Below are 19428 nucleotides of genomic sequence, written 5' to 3' on the forward strand. Positions count from 1 at the left end.
TGGTTTTATGTTTTCAATATCTGCTTCGTGTTTTGGTTTGTGGCTGTGAAGGATCATCTTACATGGATTGTTTAATGCTATGAAATTAAATGGAGTTTAACATTTCTCCAAGCTGGACAAATGAAGACTGGCATACACCATGTACTGCACTGTGGGGGGAAATTTTGCTGAAACCGTGGCAATTGTGCCTGCTCTTCTTTGAATTTTTACATACACTGGTTACCAGTTTGTTCCAGAATTGACGACAAACTTCTTTGTATTGTTTATACATGTCTTCATGGTTCCAATCCTGCGTATTCGAGCTTATAAACCTTTACATACCACCACGTAACAAGATCTCAAGATTTGTGCTTATTACACATTCCAAAGTATAATCTACAAACTTTCGGTTCTAGAACATTCCAGTACAGTGCACCTATATTGTGGAATTCTTTACCCCATCACCTTAAAAGCTCCATCACTTGAATCTTTTAAAACAGAACTAAAAACTCATCTATTTACCAGTGTATTGAACTAGAATGGATCCAGATATGTGTGTAAATAGTGACCATAGAGTACATAGTACTAGAGCATGCATTTGTGGATGGATTGGCACTTTATTATTACGGTACCTATATTTTTAGTCAAATTGAATTCTTTTCCTTGCCATGTTGGGGGGTTGGATGGCTGAATGGTTAGCAAGTGCGTGCTGTATCATAAAGTCTGTCATTGAGTCAACTGGCGTGGTTTCGAATCCCCGGTTGTACCTGACAAGGAGTAGGGTCGCCTGTCCAACTTCGTAGGTTTTCTCCGGGGGGTTGGATGGCGGAATGGTTAGCACGTGCACGCTGTACCATAAAGTCTGTCATTGAGTCAACTGGCGTGGTTTTGAATCCCCGGTTGTACGGGGCAAGGAGTAGGGATGCTTGTCCAACCTTGTGGGTTTTCTCCCGAAATGACCTAGTTTGTGTCGAGTGGATGTTAAACCCCATTTCTCTCTCTCTCAGGGTCCTCCGGCTTCCTCCCACTGCTAAAGACCCCTACGCGCAAGCGAATTATGGAAATAAAATTGAACCATGTTAGTCCCGAAATGACCTGGTTTGTGTCGAGTGGACGTTAAACCCCATTTCTCTCTCTCTTTCTCCTTGCCATGTTACTCTGTACTACTGACACAGGGAAAACCAGGCAGGAAAATCCCAGGAACTTTATCCACCTGTGATTGGGAGGGGGCAGGGTACCTCTTATTTTGTGAGTCAGTGCCATACTCAATAAACCATCGTGACTCCCTGTGATGAATGCAGGATTATCATGGAGTAGAAAAGTAACACGTTCAAACCCCATTTCATTTAAAAGCCAAGGGGCATTGTGGGAGATTTGATAAAGAGCTGGCAGTTCTCGCTATAATAGTTAAAAAAAATAAATAGAATATGCTGAAAATTTCAAATTGCTCCACTCTGAACCGAGACATTAGCGATTGAATTTTAGGCCTAGCCTCGATCATCATTACTAAAGGCGGTACGATAAAGTATTCATTATCCATTTTGACGTTACATTATCCATCACAAAATGTATTCAAATCCAGTAAATATCGCATGCCAGCGATGTCATCAAGAGTTGATTATGGTCTGGATCAGTTAATTAATATTTTTGATAACATTTTACGTCTAAAATAAGACCTGCAAAGGCAGATTTAGCTCTTGCATAATGTATGTTTAATAAATGAAGATTTCATAATTGTGATACTCTGCAAGGAGTATGTTATTTAATACAATAGTACTAGAGAACAGCAAGCCTGGAAATAAGACACCTGTCACTAACAATGTCAGCAGGCACAGATTCAGGCTTTGTCAGGCACAAAATCTCCAGTGCCTGTCATTTTGTCCAGCACTGATATGTCTTTTTTTGCTGATATTATTAACACACGTCCGGCACTAAGTCGAAAATGTCAGGTACTTTTTCATTAGTGCCTGACATTTTGTCAGGTACATCTAAAAGCGTTATTTCCAGGCCTGGAGAACAGAAGTTATGCCATGTTAATTCCTGAAATGAGAATTTGGTATTGAGGTGTCCGAGAAAGAATATGCATACCTGGTTAAGCTGTGCTATAAACACAATGGTTTGGAAAATATAAATGAAATGAAATGGGGTTTAACCTCCTACTGTTCTGCTCCTATACTGACTGGGCTAATGAAGACGGGCATACGCCATACAGTGTGCTATGAGGGAAATTTTGCGCGGGCAGCGGCACTATCGCCTACTCTTATATTGAATTCCAACTGCCAAGGGATCTTTTATGTGCATTCCAATTTATACACGGGACCTCGGTTTTTATCTCATCCGAAGGACTAGACAGCTGTCCTTGTCGGGCCCTCTGTTCTGCACCACTGACAAGGGGAAACCACGTTGGAAAATCCCAATGAACTTTCCCGGCCAATGCAGGGATCGAACATCCGACCTCCAGGCTAGCGAGCCAGCGTCTTAACCACCCAGCCACTGTGGCATTACGATTTTCTGCTCGATTTGATTCTCATAGAAAGTAAGATATTAGTCTGCATTGCTCAGTTGTTTTTAAAACGCACTTTCATCCTTAGTCTGGGGAGGGGTCTCATAAAGTAGAATAGTCTAGGATCTCTCTTCATTTTAATCCGGCACAGTATATTATTTTGTATGTATTCTTGTACAATACATTGGGGATGCAATTCTTTCTTTTGCATGGCGGGGATCACGTGGTTCGCTGGCCTGGAGGTCGGGTGTTCGATCCCTGTATTGGCCGAGAAAGTTCATCCAGATTTTCCGGCATGGTTCTCCCTTGTCAGTGATGCAGGACGGAGGTCACAGTTATTATCTGATTTTAAAAATCGTTTGAATATATCACCGTAACACCATAATAAAGGTTGAGTTCGAATTTCGTGAAAATCGGAACAAAACTGTCGGACGATTTTGATGAAACTTGACATGCATGTTTATAACCCAAAGCTAGTCTGTGATGTTACAGCTATTTAACCACACTGATCAGCAGTGAATTTTCGCTAGGCCTCTACAATCACTGATAAGGATGACATCAATGTCTCAATATTAACTTTTTTCCACCGACAAATTAAATTCTAAAACATTTTTTTGATGTATTAGACAAATAAATAAAAACGTTTGACGTATTTGTAGGTAAAAATTATTTCCTATTTAGTGTAAATGGGTATTAAAATGACTAAAAGGCAGCATTCTGCCCGAAGCAGTAACGTCTTATGTAAACAATGCACGCGCCATTCAGCCAATGATTGACGCCGCGTGCTGTGACGGCACGTGTTAAAGGTAGTCATCTTTTACAGAGATATTAGAGAAGACTCGTAATTCTCTGTAAAACAGATTGCCATTTAACATTGAAGTCAATGGGCAAATAATTGTTTAGTCTTGTCCTACATAGTTACTTCCCTTTAATCAGATACACCATTCAGCAAAAATCGGCTTACTGACCCAATAATTTAAATCTGGACAGATACCTATTTCTCAAAGAAAATCAAAATATCAAATTTAATTAAATCATAACTTTAAAAATTCTGACCCATGTCAAAGAGTTAACCTTTTAAATTACAGTTTAGCTTACAAAAAAATTAAAAACATTTTAAAATCAAATTGGTATATTACCGTATATTTGTTGGATGACTCATAGTGTAAATAATTACTTTACAATGTACTATAATACTATGTTTATGTGTGAAATGAATGACGCAGCGTGATAATTGATCAACCATAAAACCAAGCATATATTATGGTGTATCAGGGCTTAACCAATACACTTTGAAAATTTGATTGATATAAGGTGTCTTTCTAAATCAAATGTGGAATGAAATGGGGTTTAACGTCTGCACCGATGGGCTACTGAAGACTGGCTGCCATATGCCGTACAGTGTGCTATGAGGGACAATTTCTCTGGACAGCAGCTACAGCCTACTCTTAATTTGAAATCCAACTGTCAAAGGTTTTACATGCATGCTGAAGTGTAAACGGGACCTGAGGTTTTTTTTTTGTCCCATCCAAATGACTAGACACTGTCCTTGCCAGGCCCTCCTTTCTCCACTACTGATAAGGGGATCCACGCCGGAAAATCCAGGGAAGCCAGCGTCTTACTCAGTGAGCCATCGTGGCTTTTAAGTCAAATGTCGAACTTCAGATATTATGCTAAATAGTGCTATTAGTAAAATATCAGTGGTTCTATAGGATTATGGGTGGGTGATTTTAATGCAGGCCTTTTAGACAATATTTTGCTTTGGGTCACTTCAATAACCATGAAATATATAAAGGCCAGATATCTGATCTGGGATAATGTATATAAATATACTTAAGCTTATTTAAAATCCTGTAGACAATGACCTGATACTAACCTTATATGACCCCATCATGACAGTAATCAGCTTTGTGTCTGTACAATTCATGATATTTATATATATATAGAGTTTATTTGGCCAGTTATATCATGTTTTGGTGGGTTGGATGGCCGAATGGTCAGCGTGTGCGCACTGTATCATAGGGTCTGTCATTGAGCCAACTGGCATGGTTTCGATTCCCCGGTTGTAGGTGTATTAAAGTTATAAACAGAGAAACCTCGACACATCTTTCAATGACATAACTATTTAGATGTATCAACTGTCAAATATTGGCTATATAAGTGATCTGTCATCTATGCAAGTCATGGGATTGGCCACATATGTGCATATAACACGGTGTTTGGTTACCAGACTAACCTTGTATGTTTTCTCCACTTTACTCCAAGTGTTTTTGAATTCTGAGAGGGAGCCACATTGGCTCAGTAAGTAGGACGTTGGCTTGATAATCTGGACGTCCTGTGTTTGTAGGGATTTTCTGGTTTGTTTCCCCTTGTCAGTGGTGTAAGATGGAAAGCCTGGCAAGAGAAACATATAGTCTTTTGAATGGGACGAAAACCTGAGGTCCCGTCTACACATTGGCTTAAGCATGCAAAAAAATCCTTGACAGTTGAAATTTGAAATAAGAAGAGGCTGTATAGCCGCTGTCCTGGTAAAATTTGTCTCATAGGACACTGCATGGAGTGTGCCCCTCTTCATTAACCCAGTAGGATTAGAACTCCATTCATTTACCTTTGAGTGGGGTTGGATGGCTGAATGGTTAGCCTGCGCGCGCTGTATCATAAAGTCTGTCATTGAGTCGACTGGCGTGGTTTCGAATCCCCGGTTGTACGTGACCAGGAGTAGGGTCGCCTGTCCAACCTCGTGGGTTTTCTCCGGGTCATCCGGTTTCCTCCCACTGATAAAAGACCCCTACGCGCAAGCGAATTATGTAAATAAAATTAAAACCCTATGTTAGTCCCGAAATGACCTAGTTTGTGTCAAGTGGACGTTAAACCCCATTTCTCTCTCTCTTATTTACCTTTGAGAGCAAGTAAATTTTTGAAATACTGTTAATAATGAAAAGACCTGTTATTCTCACGAAGCTGGCAAAGAGAAATAATTAGTAATTTATTAGTTTGTGCTATGATGAACAAAGGGATTTTATACAGCTGTTCCTTAATAAATATGAAATCACAAGGACAAACATTAATACAAAAAAATATCTAAAAATACCAATGGTATTGGTATTGATTTTTCTGTCCATTAAATATGCTTTATGTAGATAACATATAAATATTCAGCAGGTCACAAAAGCTGTTAATCGGTGTTCCAGCTCATTGCTGCTAAAATGAGAAGGAAAAATTGCCATTTAGTTGTGAGATTTTGAGTCCTATTGGAGAATAGTCCCAAAACATTTTCATGTGCTGTTTCCAAATTTATTTTTGCCCCACATGATTCTGAAATTGACATATGGGCTATACTTATAAAATTTATATATTATACTATTTTCATATTAATAACTTATAACCTACTTACTATATAATAAGTAGATCCCAGGTGGGAAATAAATTATTTATAACCAAAGGCAAACAGCAAGGCAAAGCAAACATTTAACATGATCAGTATTGCCCTGTGTAATATCATTTAGCTTACAGTAGAATTAATCAGTATTTGTTAGATTACAAAATGTGGAATATTGCCTGAAACTATATTAAATAATTTTCTAAATTGATATCCAAAACATTTCCGACTTATATGAAGGGTATGTGCCATATTATATAGGCTACCACAGACCAAACATATAAGGATAATACATTAAAATACAGAAACAAAATTCATGGTAAAAACTGGTGATGACTCAATCAAATTATAACAACAGCGGTACACGTACAGGGCCTATTAATTTTCGCCTGGACAAAAGTACACCAGCAAGGTCAAAATTCGCTATGTGGGGGTCAACACATATCGTTATATTTTCCTTAGCTAAAAGGGGAAGTGTTTCTCATTACTGGTTATTCAGGTTTTCTGGCATTTAAAGCGCTTCGGGCCGTCATAATAAAACGACAAGATGGTATCGATCAAAAATAGGTCAATTTCATCATCGCTTAAATTATATTATAAACTTTAACCCACTAAGAAGACAGGGGTTTTAATAATGCTTAATCGGAAAGATGCGCTGAGTCATGTTTCAACGGGTTCTATTCAGTGTAATTCAGAAGTTCATTAAGAACAGTTCAACTAATTAGGGTCAAAGCATATCATTCACCCGTAACGTTAGCGATGAAACGGGGATTATAACGGCTTCAGTGTTTGTTTACATTATTTCTATCAAAGGTCATATATGGTGACCCGTGTTGTCAATAAACGGGTCAAAGTTCATACCTAGTTTTCTAACGGTTTGATTGGCTACACGTGACGTCAAAACAGACTATTCCCTCTGCTTGCGTCACGAAAATTTACAAACAAGCAAAATGGCAGAGAGTACAGATGCCCCACGTCAAATTTCTCGCCAAGAATTGGACGACAAAGAAAATATAATGAATTATGAACCAGATTGTAAGAAGCCAAGACTGTCTTCACACAGTTCTTTGAAGAATTTTAACCTTGAAGATCGTCTGAGTGGAATTTTATGCTGCGCAGTTTGCCTCGACTTGCCCAGAACATGTTATCAGGTTGGTTGGTCACTCGGAAGGGAAAAAACCCACCCGTTCAATTGGTTTCAGAATGCTTTGAACTATGGTTCAAATCATATTTTATTTGATTAATTTTCACATGTAAACTGTATTTTATTCTTTAAAGACCTCGGCGCGTTAAGATATTGATTGGACATTGAAGTTAACTTAACCTCACACTTTTTCTGATGAAATAAACGATCGAAATGTCAAAATATACTGTCAGTTCAGTTTTATTCATATCTCTCTCTTTTATAAAAACATTGATTCATTTCGCTTAATCCCAGAACAGCTCAGGGTCGGCTTTAAAATAGTCACATATGTTACCCTAAATATGACCTTTGTGAAATCGAATGTCCGGTGATTTTAGGGGCTTTGAGATGAGGCGTCTGCAAGAAGTTGCATGCAAGGTCGAAAACCTGCATAGCATCATCACGTGATTTTGACGTGTCGTGTTTATGTTCTATTTTTGGCACGAGGCAATCAAATAGGTCGGACCCTGGGAAAGCAACATTCCTGGCTAGCTGGACATTCATTTATCAGCGTACTACTAAACATAATTATATTAGTTGACCCAGATACTCTCAAGCCTAATACACGCCCTGAATAAATTAACCCAAATCCAAAACAGAGAAAATATATGCACTATGTAAAATAAAATAATGCTAAAATTCAATTGCTTATTTGCTAAATTAAATTTAAATCAAATATTTTAAAAGATAAAAACAAAAGTAGAGCATTATTATTAAAAGTAAAGAACATTATTTGTTAAAGAAATGACCAGTCTATGAAATAATATTGGTTGGTTGTGACATATGTACATCATAGTACATGTAAGATTTCGTACAATCTTACCCTTGAATGATTCTCAACATGGACCTTCAGTCGATTCTCTCATTCAAATAGGAATGAGGTGAAATAATTACTTATTGTACAGGTATTAATCCCCCTATTAGAAATTTAGTAAATAAATAAGTTCATATTGAATTTGGCAGTTGATTTCATACAATCACTATGACTGAACCTTGAATACATGTAATTCTCTGATTATTAGGAATATAATGAAATAATTACTTATTGTATTAAATGTCACAAGAAAATTAGTAAATGAGTAAGACCATATTTGGCAATTGTAAACATACTTACAGTTACACAGTGTGTATTGTATCCGAGGGCCCATATCACTTCTTATTCTCCTAGTTTGTGTCGAGTGGACGTTAAACCCCATTACTCTCTCACTTCTTATTCTAGTTCTTAGTGTTTAATGTCCGCTTCAACCGATGGCGATATCGCAGACGCAAGTTGTCTAGTATGCTTACTGCACGTGCAGGGGTCTTTCCTGTAGGATGAGTAAACCCACAAGGTTCCTATCTCCAAGCTACATAGATACGCTCACACCAGTCCCCAGTTTCACAAACTTCCAATCACTTTTATGAGAAATATCTTTGATCCAGAAACACAAAAATTTGCACCAAGTTTCTTATTGATGTATTTGATACATTAAAGCAACAAAAGTTTTTTAAAGGGCTATATTTTAGTTAAAATAAGGTGAACAATTTTGAGTAAATTCTGAGAATGGTTTGTGAAACCGGTACCTGGGATGGAAACCATGACCACAAGCAGAAGTGACCGGCCAGTGACTAGGTCATCCATCTTCATCAGAAGGCTTGATCTCGCTTTAACTACGTACATCTTATCAAGGTCTTCACGCGATACCCTGCATATTTCGGCACTAAATTCGATTGGGTGCAAACCCAGCTTGTGAGCCTATCAGATTCCTCGACCGTCGCGAATACCAAGTCTCACACTTTCAAGCTAAAATGTCTACCTGTGATAATCGAGTTGCAAAGTTCAAGGTTCATTCAATGTCAAGGTTGCAGTGGAGGTTGCGATGTCACAACCTCTGATTGGACGCTACTGCTCATGTGTCAGTAGATAACATAGATAAGTTAGGGAATTGTGAAGTAAACAAGCAAGGCTAGATGTTGTAAAACTCGCAGTTGTTGCTTCAGGAACATGTAGGTCATCCAAACGCCTGCCCATATCACTGAGCAGTACATATACATGTAGCTTAGACCTTCTTTGAATGCATGTCCTGGTACATGTACATGTACATCTAGTTGAGTATGCATGTCACCTTAACCCTTATTGGTCCCACCCAAAGAAAATAAATGAGAGTGATTAGGGGAAGTTGCGTGTCCTTCGATAAAAATACATCGATCTCCCACCCTACACAACAAATAAATAGTTAAAAATTAATCTTTTTTTTATTTTTCAGTGTATAAATGGACACTTGATGTGCTCTGGCTGTTTTAATCATCTGTTAGCTGATGCTAGATTAAAAGATGAAACAGCAACATGTCCAAACTGTCGATGTGAAATCAGTAAAAATTCCTGCACAAGAAACTTGGCTGTTGAGAATGCTGCATCCGAACTTCCTTTAGAATGCAAGTACTGCAGTCAGAGTCTGGCCAGAAACAAATTAGAATATCACCAGAGGGAACTCTGTCAAGAACGGTAAGATAGCAAGTTGGGGTAAGCCGCTAATAACTAATGACTTTATTTCAGGTTTAGTTAAGGCTTAGTTAAGGTTTAGTTAAGGTTATGGAACCCTGCAAGCATCTGAATATGTTTAGGGGGAGACATATGCAGATCCTTGCTTTAGATGGGTTCCATTTTGTTTTGATGTATGTCTAACCAGAAACACACTTTTTGTTTTTCCTTTGTTAATTAGGACTTGAGAAGCGGATCTCGAATCAACTTTTACTCCGTGGATGATGTCGTGATAGACCTGATGATCCAGTGACAACAACTAGTTGTCTTGTGGGCAAGTATTTTCTGTCTTTACATGCTGTCGCGGCATGCTAGCTCCAATTTACGTGTCAAAATAAGAGCCAGTTCCACCATCAAATATTGTTTTTATGTTGCATGTTGACCTGTGTTTGGTGTTCACTAAGCTTGTGCGTAGAAACTATTGAATCATCTATGTCACATGATTTCTGGTCATGTGATTAAAAATTTCGAGCGAAACTGGTATTTGAATTTGTTGGCATTTTGAATTATTAATGCAAATTATTGACATTGCAACAAAACATGGATTTTGGCCCTGAGGAAAACGTTTTCATTCAGTGACCAAAGTTTATGTTTTTCCGATAAAATCGTTAATATTTGTACACAATGTGATGTACAAAATGCGACATTGCCAACTCTTTGTAGTCATGTTGAACCAGACACAAGTAGTACCACTTCATCATTTAACTTTACTTGAGGGTGGATCTGTCTGTCGGCGTCAGTTCTTATTCAAGCATGGATATCCTGTTCGTTGTTCAATGTTTTCTTTTTACCTATTTTTACATAATTTTGAGTCACATGAATATTTGATTGTAAAGGTACATTTGTACAAAGTCTTTCCAAATTTGCCATTATAATAAAAATAAGAACTGAGGACAAGACTTGAATTAATTGAAACATCAATTGGATACAGCGTGCTGAAATCACATCAGTCATCAAGAGATCAGAATTTTTTTTTAAGATAAGAATTCTAAAGGGACTCTGGATTTATTTTTTTTTAAGCAAAACAAATTTTTTTTCCCTTGACTTGTGAGAAAGCTGATGGTGACAGAATGCAAAATTTTATTTTTTCATCTTTTTCAATTTTTTTTTTTGATGATTCACACAGCAGTGTGACGTAATGCTCAAATGGCAGTCTCGTTGTATGAGTACAAAAAAAAGGGAAATTCTTGTTACCGAATCAGTTGACTCTTGGTTAAGTTTTATGAAAGGTTTTGAAAATATTTGACCAACTTTCTGGCCCGATATTTGACAAGTTTAAAACACAAGGATGGATGGGACTAACACATACATGTTTGTTTTGGTGCATTTTACCTGTGTTTTGTACATATTATTATATATTTGTTTTGTTAATCTGTGTTTTAAAGATATCGGGCCAGGCTTAAACAAAATTTTTAATATAATTAACCAGAGGTTTCCTTCATAATATTTCACAAAGCACTTGATAGATTTATTCTTTTCAGTTTAAATGATCTAAATGATTCATTGTATTTTCATACACCCACATTTTAATGGGGTACTTGACATTTGAGACAACAAAAATGACATTGCTTCAAAACTTGAAAATGAAACCCTTGTGCTATAGTATTATTTTTCAGATGATGTCACAAAGCATCATGGAATTTCAGCATAGAATTATCTCGTAAGTACACGAAGTCCTGTTTAGACAGGAAATATTGAGCTCTGGGTGCTCTTTCTTATGATTTTTCGTATGTCGTTTTAGGCCATCCATATGTAAGTTCTCAAGAATTGGTTGTCCATGGCGTGGTCCATTCCATGAAGTATGGGAGCACGAGCAGGCATGTAAACATCCACTAAAGACAGGTGCTGAGATAATGGATTCCATGAAAGCTATTGACATGAAACAACAGGAAGAAAAGAAAATATACAACTCTATATTTAGTCTTCTGTCACTAGAGAAAATAACATTTAATGGCGAGTTTATTTTATATATGCCCATACTGAAATGTTGTCATATTGTGGGCAGGTGGTTCGTACGTCAGGCGTCCACAAGTGCTTGTGGAAGCTCTAGAGGCTAAAATTAATATCAAATTGACTTTAGATTTATACACAGTGTTTATGGTCCTGAGGCTATGAAGCCTATTGATTTTCAACATTTCAGATAATTACTGCTGGTGTTATGGCCCTTGAACATTTTGAAAAATCTCGTAGCCACTCTAGAGGCTAAAGTTAATATCCAATTGACTTCAAATTTATACACAGTGTTTAAGGACATGATATTCATGATATTAAATGTTTTGTACCACTGAACATTAGCATGTGGCAGAGCTAGAAGCCAAACAAATTCTAATGATTTCTGATAATTACTTAATTGTGTTGTAAATGTTTTCATTACCGTCAAAAGAAAAAATATGCGACATCCCTTGCTGACTGCTCGCCGTGCTCGGATGACTTATCTGCCATGAGAGTATGTTTCGTTGCCTGGCAACCTATCTCTATTTGTTAATATAGGCAGTGCAAGATAACTTTATATATTTGTCAAAGGGGGGGTTGGATGGCTGAATGGTTAGCGTGCGCGCGCTGTATCACAAAGTCGGTCATTGAGTCGACTGGCGTGGTTTCGAATCCCCGGTTGTACGTGACAAGGAGTAGGGTCGCCTGTCCAACCTCGTGGGTTTTCTCCGGGTCCTCCGGTTTCCTCCCACTGCTAAAGACCCCTATGCGCAAGCAAATTATTGAAATAAATTTAAACCATATGTTAGTCCCGAAATGACCTAGTTTGTGTCGAGTGGACGTTAAACCCCATTTCTCTCTCTCTCTCTATTTGTCAAAGATGGATGGATCTCCTTGTTTTATTGTTACCCCATATTTCTTCTACAAATCATCGCTAATGATGTCCCCTGTTACTTTTTTCAGATTTGCAGTTAAAGCCATATCGTACTGATGACTTCATAGCCAAGCTGTTCTACGAAACAAGTCGATTTTCTGCATTTAATCATCAGTGGGTTATCAAGGCCAGGGCCAATCAAGACCAAAAATATCCGACACAAACTTGTCTTCGTTCTCTAACCTATCAACTCATCCTTAAAACTAAAATAACTAATCCCCTCAGGTTACACTTCCTCGTATTAAAGGGTCCACATAGCGAAACTAAAGTTACACCCCAAATACACGAACACGAGTTCTCCACAGAAAACACAGATTCAGAAAGTAAAGAATTCCCGTTAGTCGATGCGAATGAGTGTAATAAAATGTTAGCTGGTAAAACTATAAACTTTAGAGTAATATTATTTCAAGTAAACCAATAATTCCTTTAGATATAATGTAAAAAATTATTCTCACTTTGCCGGCATAATGCATTTATATTGATTTTAGATATGGTGACTAATAATTGGTTCAATAATACAACCTCCATTGCACAGACTTGTAGGAAATTGGTTTTTTTACTACCAGCACAACTATAATTTTGATGGTTGCAATGCATTTTATGTAGTAGAAAAGGAAAATTGAAATCATTTGGAATTGGATTTCAATTTGAAGTCATTTGGAATTGAATATTAACTTGAAATCCTTTGGAATTGGATTTTAACTTGAAATCAATCGGAAGTGGATTGTAACTTGAAATCACTTGGAATTGGATTGTAACTTGAAATCACTTGGAATTGGATTGTAACTTGAAATATTTGGAATTGGTATAAGGCTGAGGAATGTCTTCAAAAGCCCATTTGGCATTTTTGTGTAGTTCAATCATTGGCTAAATACCTTTTTGGTTGAATTCTTTAGTTATGAGAAATTGAACCCAGAATAAGTTTTACTGTATGATGAAACTGGTTGTATTATTGTTACTGATCTGACATGAGTTTCTAGATAATTCACCATGCTTCCTAGCGTAAAACCAAGATATCACTATTCTCAGTAAGTTCTTCTATTCTGATGCTCACTAGGCTATTTTTCTTTTACACTAAATAAGATGCTTAGTAGATTACAATCTAATTGATAATAGTGTGAAATCCTAGGCTTCCTTATTTTTATGCGATTGTCACCGATTGTTATTTTTATGCGATTGTCACCGATTGTTATTTTTATAGTATCAACCACTCAAGTTTTTGTTATAGAGTTGTGATACAAGTTTTATACTATATTTATATTGTTAATATATGGAATTGAGGATTTTGCCAAAGTTCTTTTAATCATGTTTTAATGCATCCTTACCTTAAGGATGACAGAAGTGTTTGTATTTTGAGGAAGTAGAGATGGGTAGGAAGTTGAAACTAGAGGGTTACCATTGTTATCAAAGCACAGTGCAGATGAAAGTTAGTTTCTCTCTATGAAATGGCCTCCTGGTCCAAGTTAAGGGGGCTTATTGCAACTGAAAGCAACTGGCGTTTCGGCAACTGGGAGCAACTGGAAGCAACTAGTTGCAGTCAGTTGCACATGTTCAACTCTCTGCAACTTGCTCCAACTAGCAGCAACTAGTTGCAGTCAACATGAGCATTCTTGCAACTGGAGTCAACTCATTTCCACGGAAATAACATCACTTGATAAGAGACGTGTCATGTGACTTTATAAATAAGCAAATGTTGATGATGTCGACAATAATCTAATAGAATTGTAGCAAGATTGACCTTGCCTTTGGGTTGCTTCTTCTAAGTTATTCGCCATTTTGTTGATCACATGATGAATAAATTAACAGTCACATGTTAAGTGTGATCGCTATCAGTTGCGAGACGACATAAGCACTCCGAATTCAGTTGCACCCAGTTGTCCTCAGTTGCTGATGTGATCGACATAAGCACTCTTGCAACTGACTGCAATTAGTTGCTTTGGGTTGCAAAGTCGACATAAGCCCTGTTTAAGAATCATGCCATTATCCGATAATTATTGAGAGTGACAAAGTGTTCAATAGTTCTGCTAGTGCAGTAAGTGCACTGGGCAGATTGGTGTAAATGTTATGTTCAGATCCAAGTAAAATGTACACCAGTTCTGAGTTCATGAGAAATAAAATTGCTTTGAAAAATTGCTTTGTATGGACATCAGAGGGTTAATTTCGGTACGATTGACGATTGATAGTTAGGATTATGAATTGTTAGTGGATAATTTGTCGTTTTATGATAAATTTTATTGATTGTTTTTGTTAAAAAAGCTAAATAAAACATGTTATACATGTTGATAATCACTGTACAGTATTGCAAATAGGGGAAGAAATTCCTTAAATCTTGCCGTTTCAACGCTTACGAAATTTTGGAAGCAATCTCCTTAGTTTCTGTTACTATTGGACTTATTTAGGGTGTTGTCTATGGGCTGACAGAAAGTCGTCTGAGCTATATGCATTATTATAGCTGTTTCTAAAAGAATTGAGGTCAGGTGGAAATGTTAGAGAATAATGTTTAATTTATATTGAAGATTATCAGGAATTTATTTTACATTAGTAGTTTGTAGTTAATGTAGTTATAGAATATACAAATCAATTATGTCTTTAAAAAGTTGTAGCTTGAATCTGGTACTTTTTAATGTTTAATGAAAAGAAAAAAATCAAGAGCAGTTATCTCAACAAAACATTTCAAGATTTAATATGAAATACTCTATGATGTAACTTGTAGTCAATGGTTTAGTGTAGCCTCTTATTATATGCATTTGATAGTATAGTCATAGTCATCTTCAATAGAAGGCTTGATCTCGCTTTAACTACGTACATCTTATCAAGGCCTTCACGTAATACCCTGCATATTTTGGCACTAATTTCGATTTGGTACAAGCCCAGCTTGTGAGCCTATCAGATTCCTCGTTGTGAATACCAAGTCTTGCGCTTTCAAGCTAAAATGTCTGTGATAATCGAGTTGCAAAGTTCAAGGTTCATTCAATGTCAAGGTTTCCGTGGAGGTCGCGATGTCTCAACCTCTGATTGAACGCTACTGCCCATGTGTCTGTAGATAACACAGCTATAAGTTCTGGAATTGTGAAGTAAACAAGCAACGTCCAGATGTTGTAAAACTCGCAGTCGTTGCTTCAGGAACATGAATATTATGTATCATTTAATTCAGTCCGTGGACTGAAATACTTACTAACATGATTATTATCCTTGATTATCACTAAAGGTTCAAACAAGAAATTTGGATGCATTATGACTAAGATTTATTGGTAGAATTAAATCTGGTCACTCATTAAACTTTTAATAAAACAAGAGGGAGTACCAGTAGAAAGCAAGTGGAAAGTATAACATAAAAGAAATATACTGTATATTATTAAAATTTACCTCTTAGATAACGAAAATATCCGGCATCTACAATATAGCTCGGGCATTATCTCTTTTTAAGTTTGTCATATTTAAGGATATTGTTTTAAATTATTAGTAATGTATGAATTTATATACAAATTAACATTTTAATATTTGTACAATTTAGGAGGAAAAAGGCTATTTTCTTTTCACTAATTTATATATTGTAACTAAGCTTATATTTTGAATAATTTATTTATGATTGTAGATTTTAATTGATCAGTATCCACGAGTATTGTAATTTTATTGTAATTATTAATATATTTTATTAAATTATATTAAATTATTATGCTTGTATTGTAGATACAGTAAAAAAATTTAAGAAGCACATTGGTCTTCTTCCTGGGAAAAGAGCTACATTTATTCTGCCTAAAATTTGTACCTGAAATTCAGTATGGAAAGCAACTTTGTTGACCATTTAATTTAACTTTTTTAATGACTTAATTTTGAATTTACATGAAATTTTAATCAATTTTTCAAATTTATATAAAATTAAAGACCAAAAATATTTGGAATTTTTCTGAATACAAATCTGAATGGGTAGAAATTTTAATCAATTTTACAAATTGATATAAAATTAAAAACAATTTTTTTTTTTCGGAACACAAATCAGAATGGGTAGAAACTTGTAGATGTTTTTCCAGGAAGGTAACAATGACTGTTTATCAGAATTATACTGTATGTTAAAAGAGTGTAGATCACTATACAGCCACCCATGGAGAAACAGTAATTTTGTATATATTTACATTTAAACTTCTAGGATAAAGAAAAAATGTTCATTAAAATATTAAATTTACACCGTGTGTGTTACTTTCTGTATGAAAGAGAGAGAGAGATGGGGTTTAACGTCCACTCAACAAAAACTAGGTCATTTTGGGACTAATGTGGTTCAATTTTATTCCAATAATTCGCTTGTTCATAGGAGTCTTTAGCAGTGGGAGGGACCCGGAGAAAACCCACAAGGTTGGACAGGCGACCCTACTCCTTGTAACGTACAACCGGGGATTCGAAACCCAAGATTGGACAGGCAATCCTTGTCACGTACCAGTGGGGAAATGAAACCACGCCACTTCACTCAATTTACAGACCTTAATGTGTTAACCCACTAGCCCACCCAGGCCCTCTATCCTGCACAACCGACAAGGGGGGAAACCACACCAGAAAATCCTGATCAACTTTCTCGGCCAACGCAGGGATTGAACATGGGACCCCCAGATTAGAGAGTCAACATCTTACCCGCAACGTCTTACATGCAAATACAAGCAAATATCATTAAATACAGCCTTTGAATAAACTATGGTTGTATTCAGTGGCTTGGAAATGTACTACTTTTGTCGAGAATGTCACTTTCAGAATTACATCAAAATGTAATGACGTCATTACTAGGCAACAACAATTTTTGTAAAAAAAAGAAAGAAAAAAGGGCGGAACCTATGATGAATTTTAACGTTATTGGTGATGATTTTTTTTTTGGATAATCTGGATAGTACAGTGTATTTTAAGATTTGGATGTAGTTATAGAATAAAAACAGAACTCAATGACCAATGAATACTGCTCAGGTTATTCAATGGTTCACTCGAGTGTATCCCTGCTGCATTCCACTCGATATGTGCAGGGATACACTCTCTTAATCCATTGAATAACCCGAGCGATATTAAATGGTCATTGAGTTCTATCTATATATAGACAGGTCATTCCCTATTGTGTAATATAATATACAGACAGGTTATTCCCAACTATGCAATATAATACAGAAATCAATGGTTTATAAATACTGCGATTTTATTTACATGATTTGTTAAAGTGCTATAAGTCATCTATTTGACTAACATTTAGTCAGTTGTCAGCATCTGGTGTTAACAAACAATCGGCAATTTCCTCCTTCATCTTCTCCCTGAAATAAAATTTATAAAGAAACATAAAAATGCTAAAAATGATTTAACTTGACTGCAACGGACAAGTTTATGAATTTACATTCTACTTTTCTGCTTCGACTGGGCTAATGATGAAACTTACGCTATACAGTGTGCTATGAGGGAAATTTTGCCCAGTGAGCGGGACTACGGCCTACTCTTATTTCTAATCCAACTGTCAAGGGTTTTTACGTGCACACCAATATGTACATGGGACCTCTTTTTTGTCCCATTCAAATGACTATACCTTGCCCTCCAATGTTGACTCACTGAGCCACCGTGACTCCCATAATAAAATGAAATCTGGGGATAAGACTTACCTATTTAATATCATCACTGGTGGTATATTATTCACATCTTTCTAGGAAAATAAAATAATTCAACATAAAATAACAACAACCATATCTAACATGGAAATTATACAGAGGAAGATATTTTGCTGACATCTGTATATAGTTAAATCTTTTGGTGGTTGAAATTGCTCTCTAGCTATCTACCATCAGTTTATGTCCAAACCAGACTTACATAGGAATAAATATAAATCTATTCTAGACATCTAGGTTCGATCAGAAACATCTGTATCTGACCAATAAGTGAACAAAACTACAAAAATACAAAATATTGCAACCTTACATTTAGACTAAAAGCCATGTTATGTTAAAAATAATCTTCCAGTATTTAATTGCCAAACAACTTCCATGGTAAATGATATGTTTCCAAAATGTTTTTATCTTAGGATATTTTAAAAATATGTAATTAACAAGTACCACTGTACTGTAAACCAGGAATTGAGTATGTCATCATCAACTCATCACAGCCATCTTTGATATCAGAAATCAAAGTCTGTCAATCAATGCACAATTGTCCAAGGAGAGAGAGAGAGAGAGAGAAATGGGGTTTAACGTCCACTCGATACAAACTAAGAACTAAGCCATTTCGAGACTAACATATGGTTTAATTTTATTTCAATAATTCGCTTGCGCGTAGAGGTCTTTAGCAGTGGGAGAAAACCGGAGGACACGGAGAAAACCAACGAGGTTGGACAGGCGACCCTACTCCTTGCCACGTATTACCGGCTATTCGAAACTACGCCAGTTGACTCAATGACAGGCCGCATGATACAGCGTTCGGCCATCCAACCCCCCCAATTGTCCAAGGAACAAGCATGCCAAGTTTTATGTCGAACATAAATTGGCGGAGCCTTAGACTTTCTTCAAAGAGTGTCCTCCCCATGAAGAACAACAAGATGAATAGTTTCTGGTCCCAAAATATTTAAAAATATTATCATACCATTTCTGAAAGTGTTATTCTACAGCCATAACATAAATTCTTGTCAAATTTCTTCCTAAAATTAAATCAACATTTATTAAATATAATTTTTATTGATAACGCTGGATATTATTGCGTATTTTATGACAGTGTGATACAGCAATAAATACATTAATTCAATAGTTATTAAATATTTTATTGATAACACTGAATATTATTGCGTATTTTATGTATGGAGTATGACAATATGATACCGTAATAGATACATTAATGTTTAATTTCACTTTATCACGGGAGCCAAGGTGGCTCAGTGAATAGGATATCCATAGATTTACCCAAAACAACCCATTTACTTCCATTTCCATTCACAATTTGAATATTTGAAGGAATACAATATCCCTCAATGCAACCAGTTAAAAAATTTTTT

At 36.2% G+C, this 19428-nt stretch overlaps 1 protein-coding gene across 1 annotated transcript; it reads left to right on the forward strand.

The window, feature by feature from the left end:
• Positions 1 to 6772: 6772 nt before the first annotated feature.
• Positions 6773 to 16614, forward strand: LOC126816135 (zinc finger TRAF-type-containing protein 1-B). Its single transcript, XM_050542342.2, has 4 exons — positions 6773 to 7012; positions 9291 to 9529; positions 11307 to 11518; positions 12461 to 16614. Exons 1-4 carry the CDS (start codon positions 6812 to 6814, stop codon positions 12850 to 12852), a joined length of 1044 nt encoding a protein of 347 aa, XP_050398299.1. The 5' UTR covers positions 6773 to 6811; the 3' UTR covers positions 12853 to 16614.
• The last annotated feature ends 2814 nt before the right edge of the window (positions 16615 to 19428 follow it).

This window comes from Patella vulgata, chromosome 3, assembly GCF_932274485.2.
Source record: "Patella vulgata chromosome 3, xgPatVulg1.2, whole genome shotgun sequence".
Lineage (NCBI taxonomy): Eukaryota > Metazoa > Mollusca > Gastropoda > Patellidae > Patella > Patella vulgata.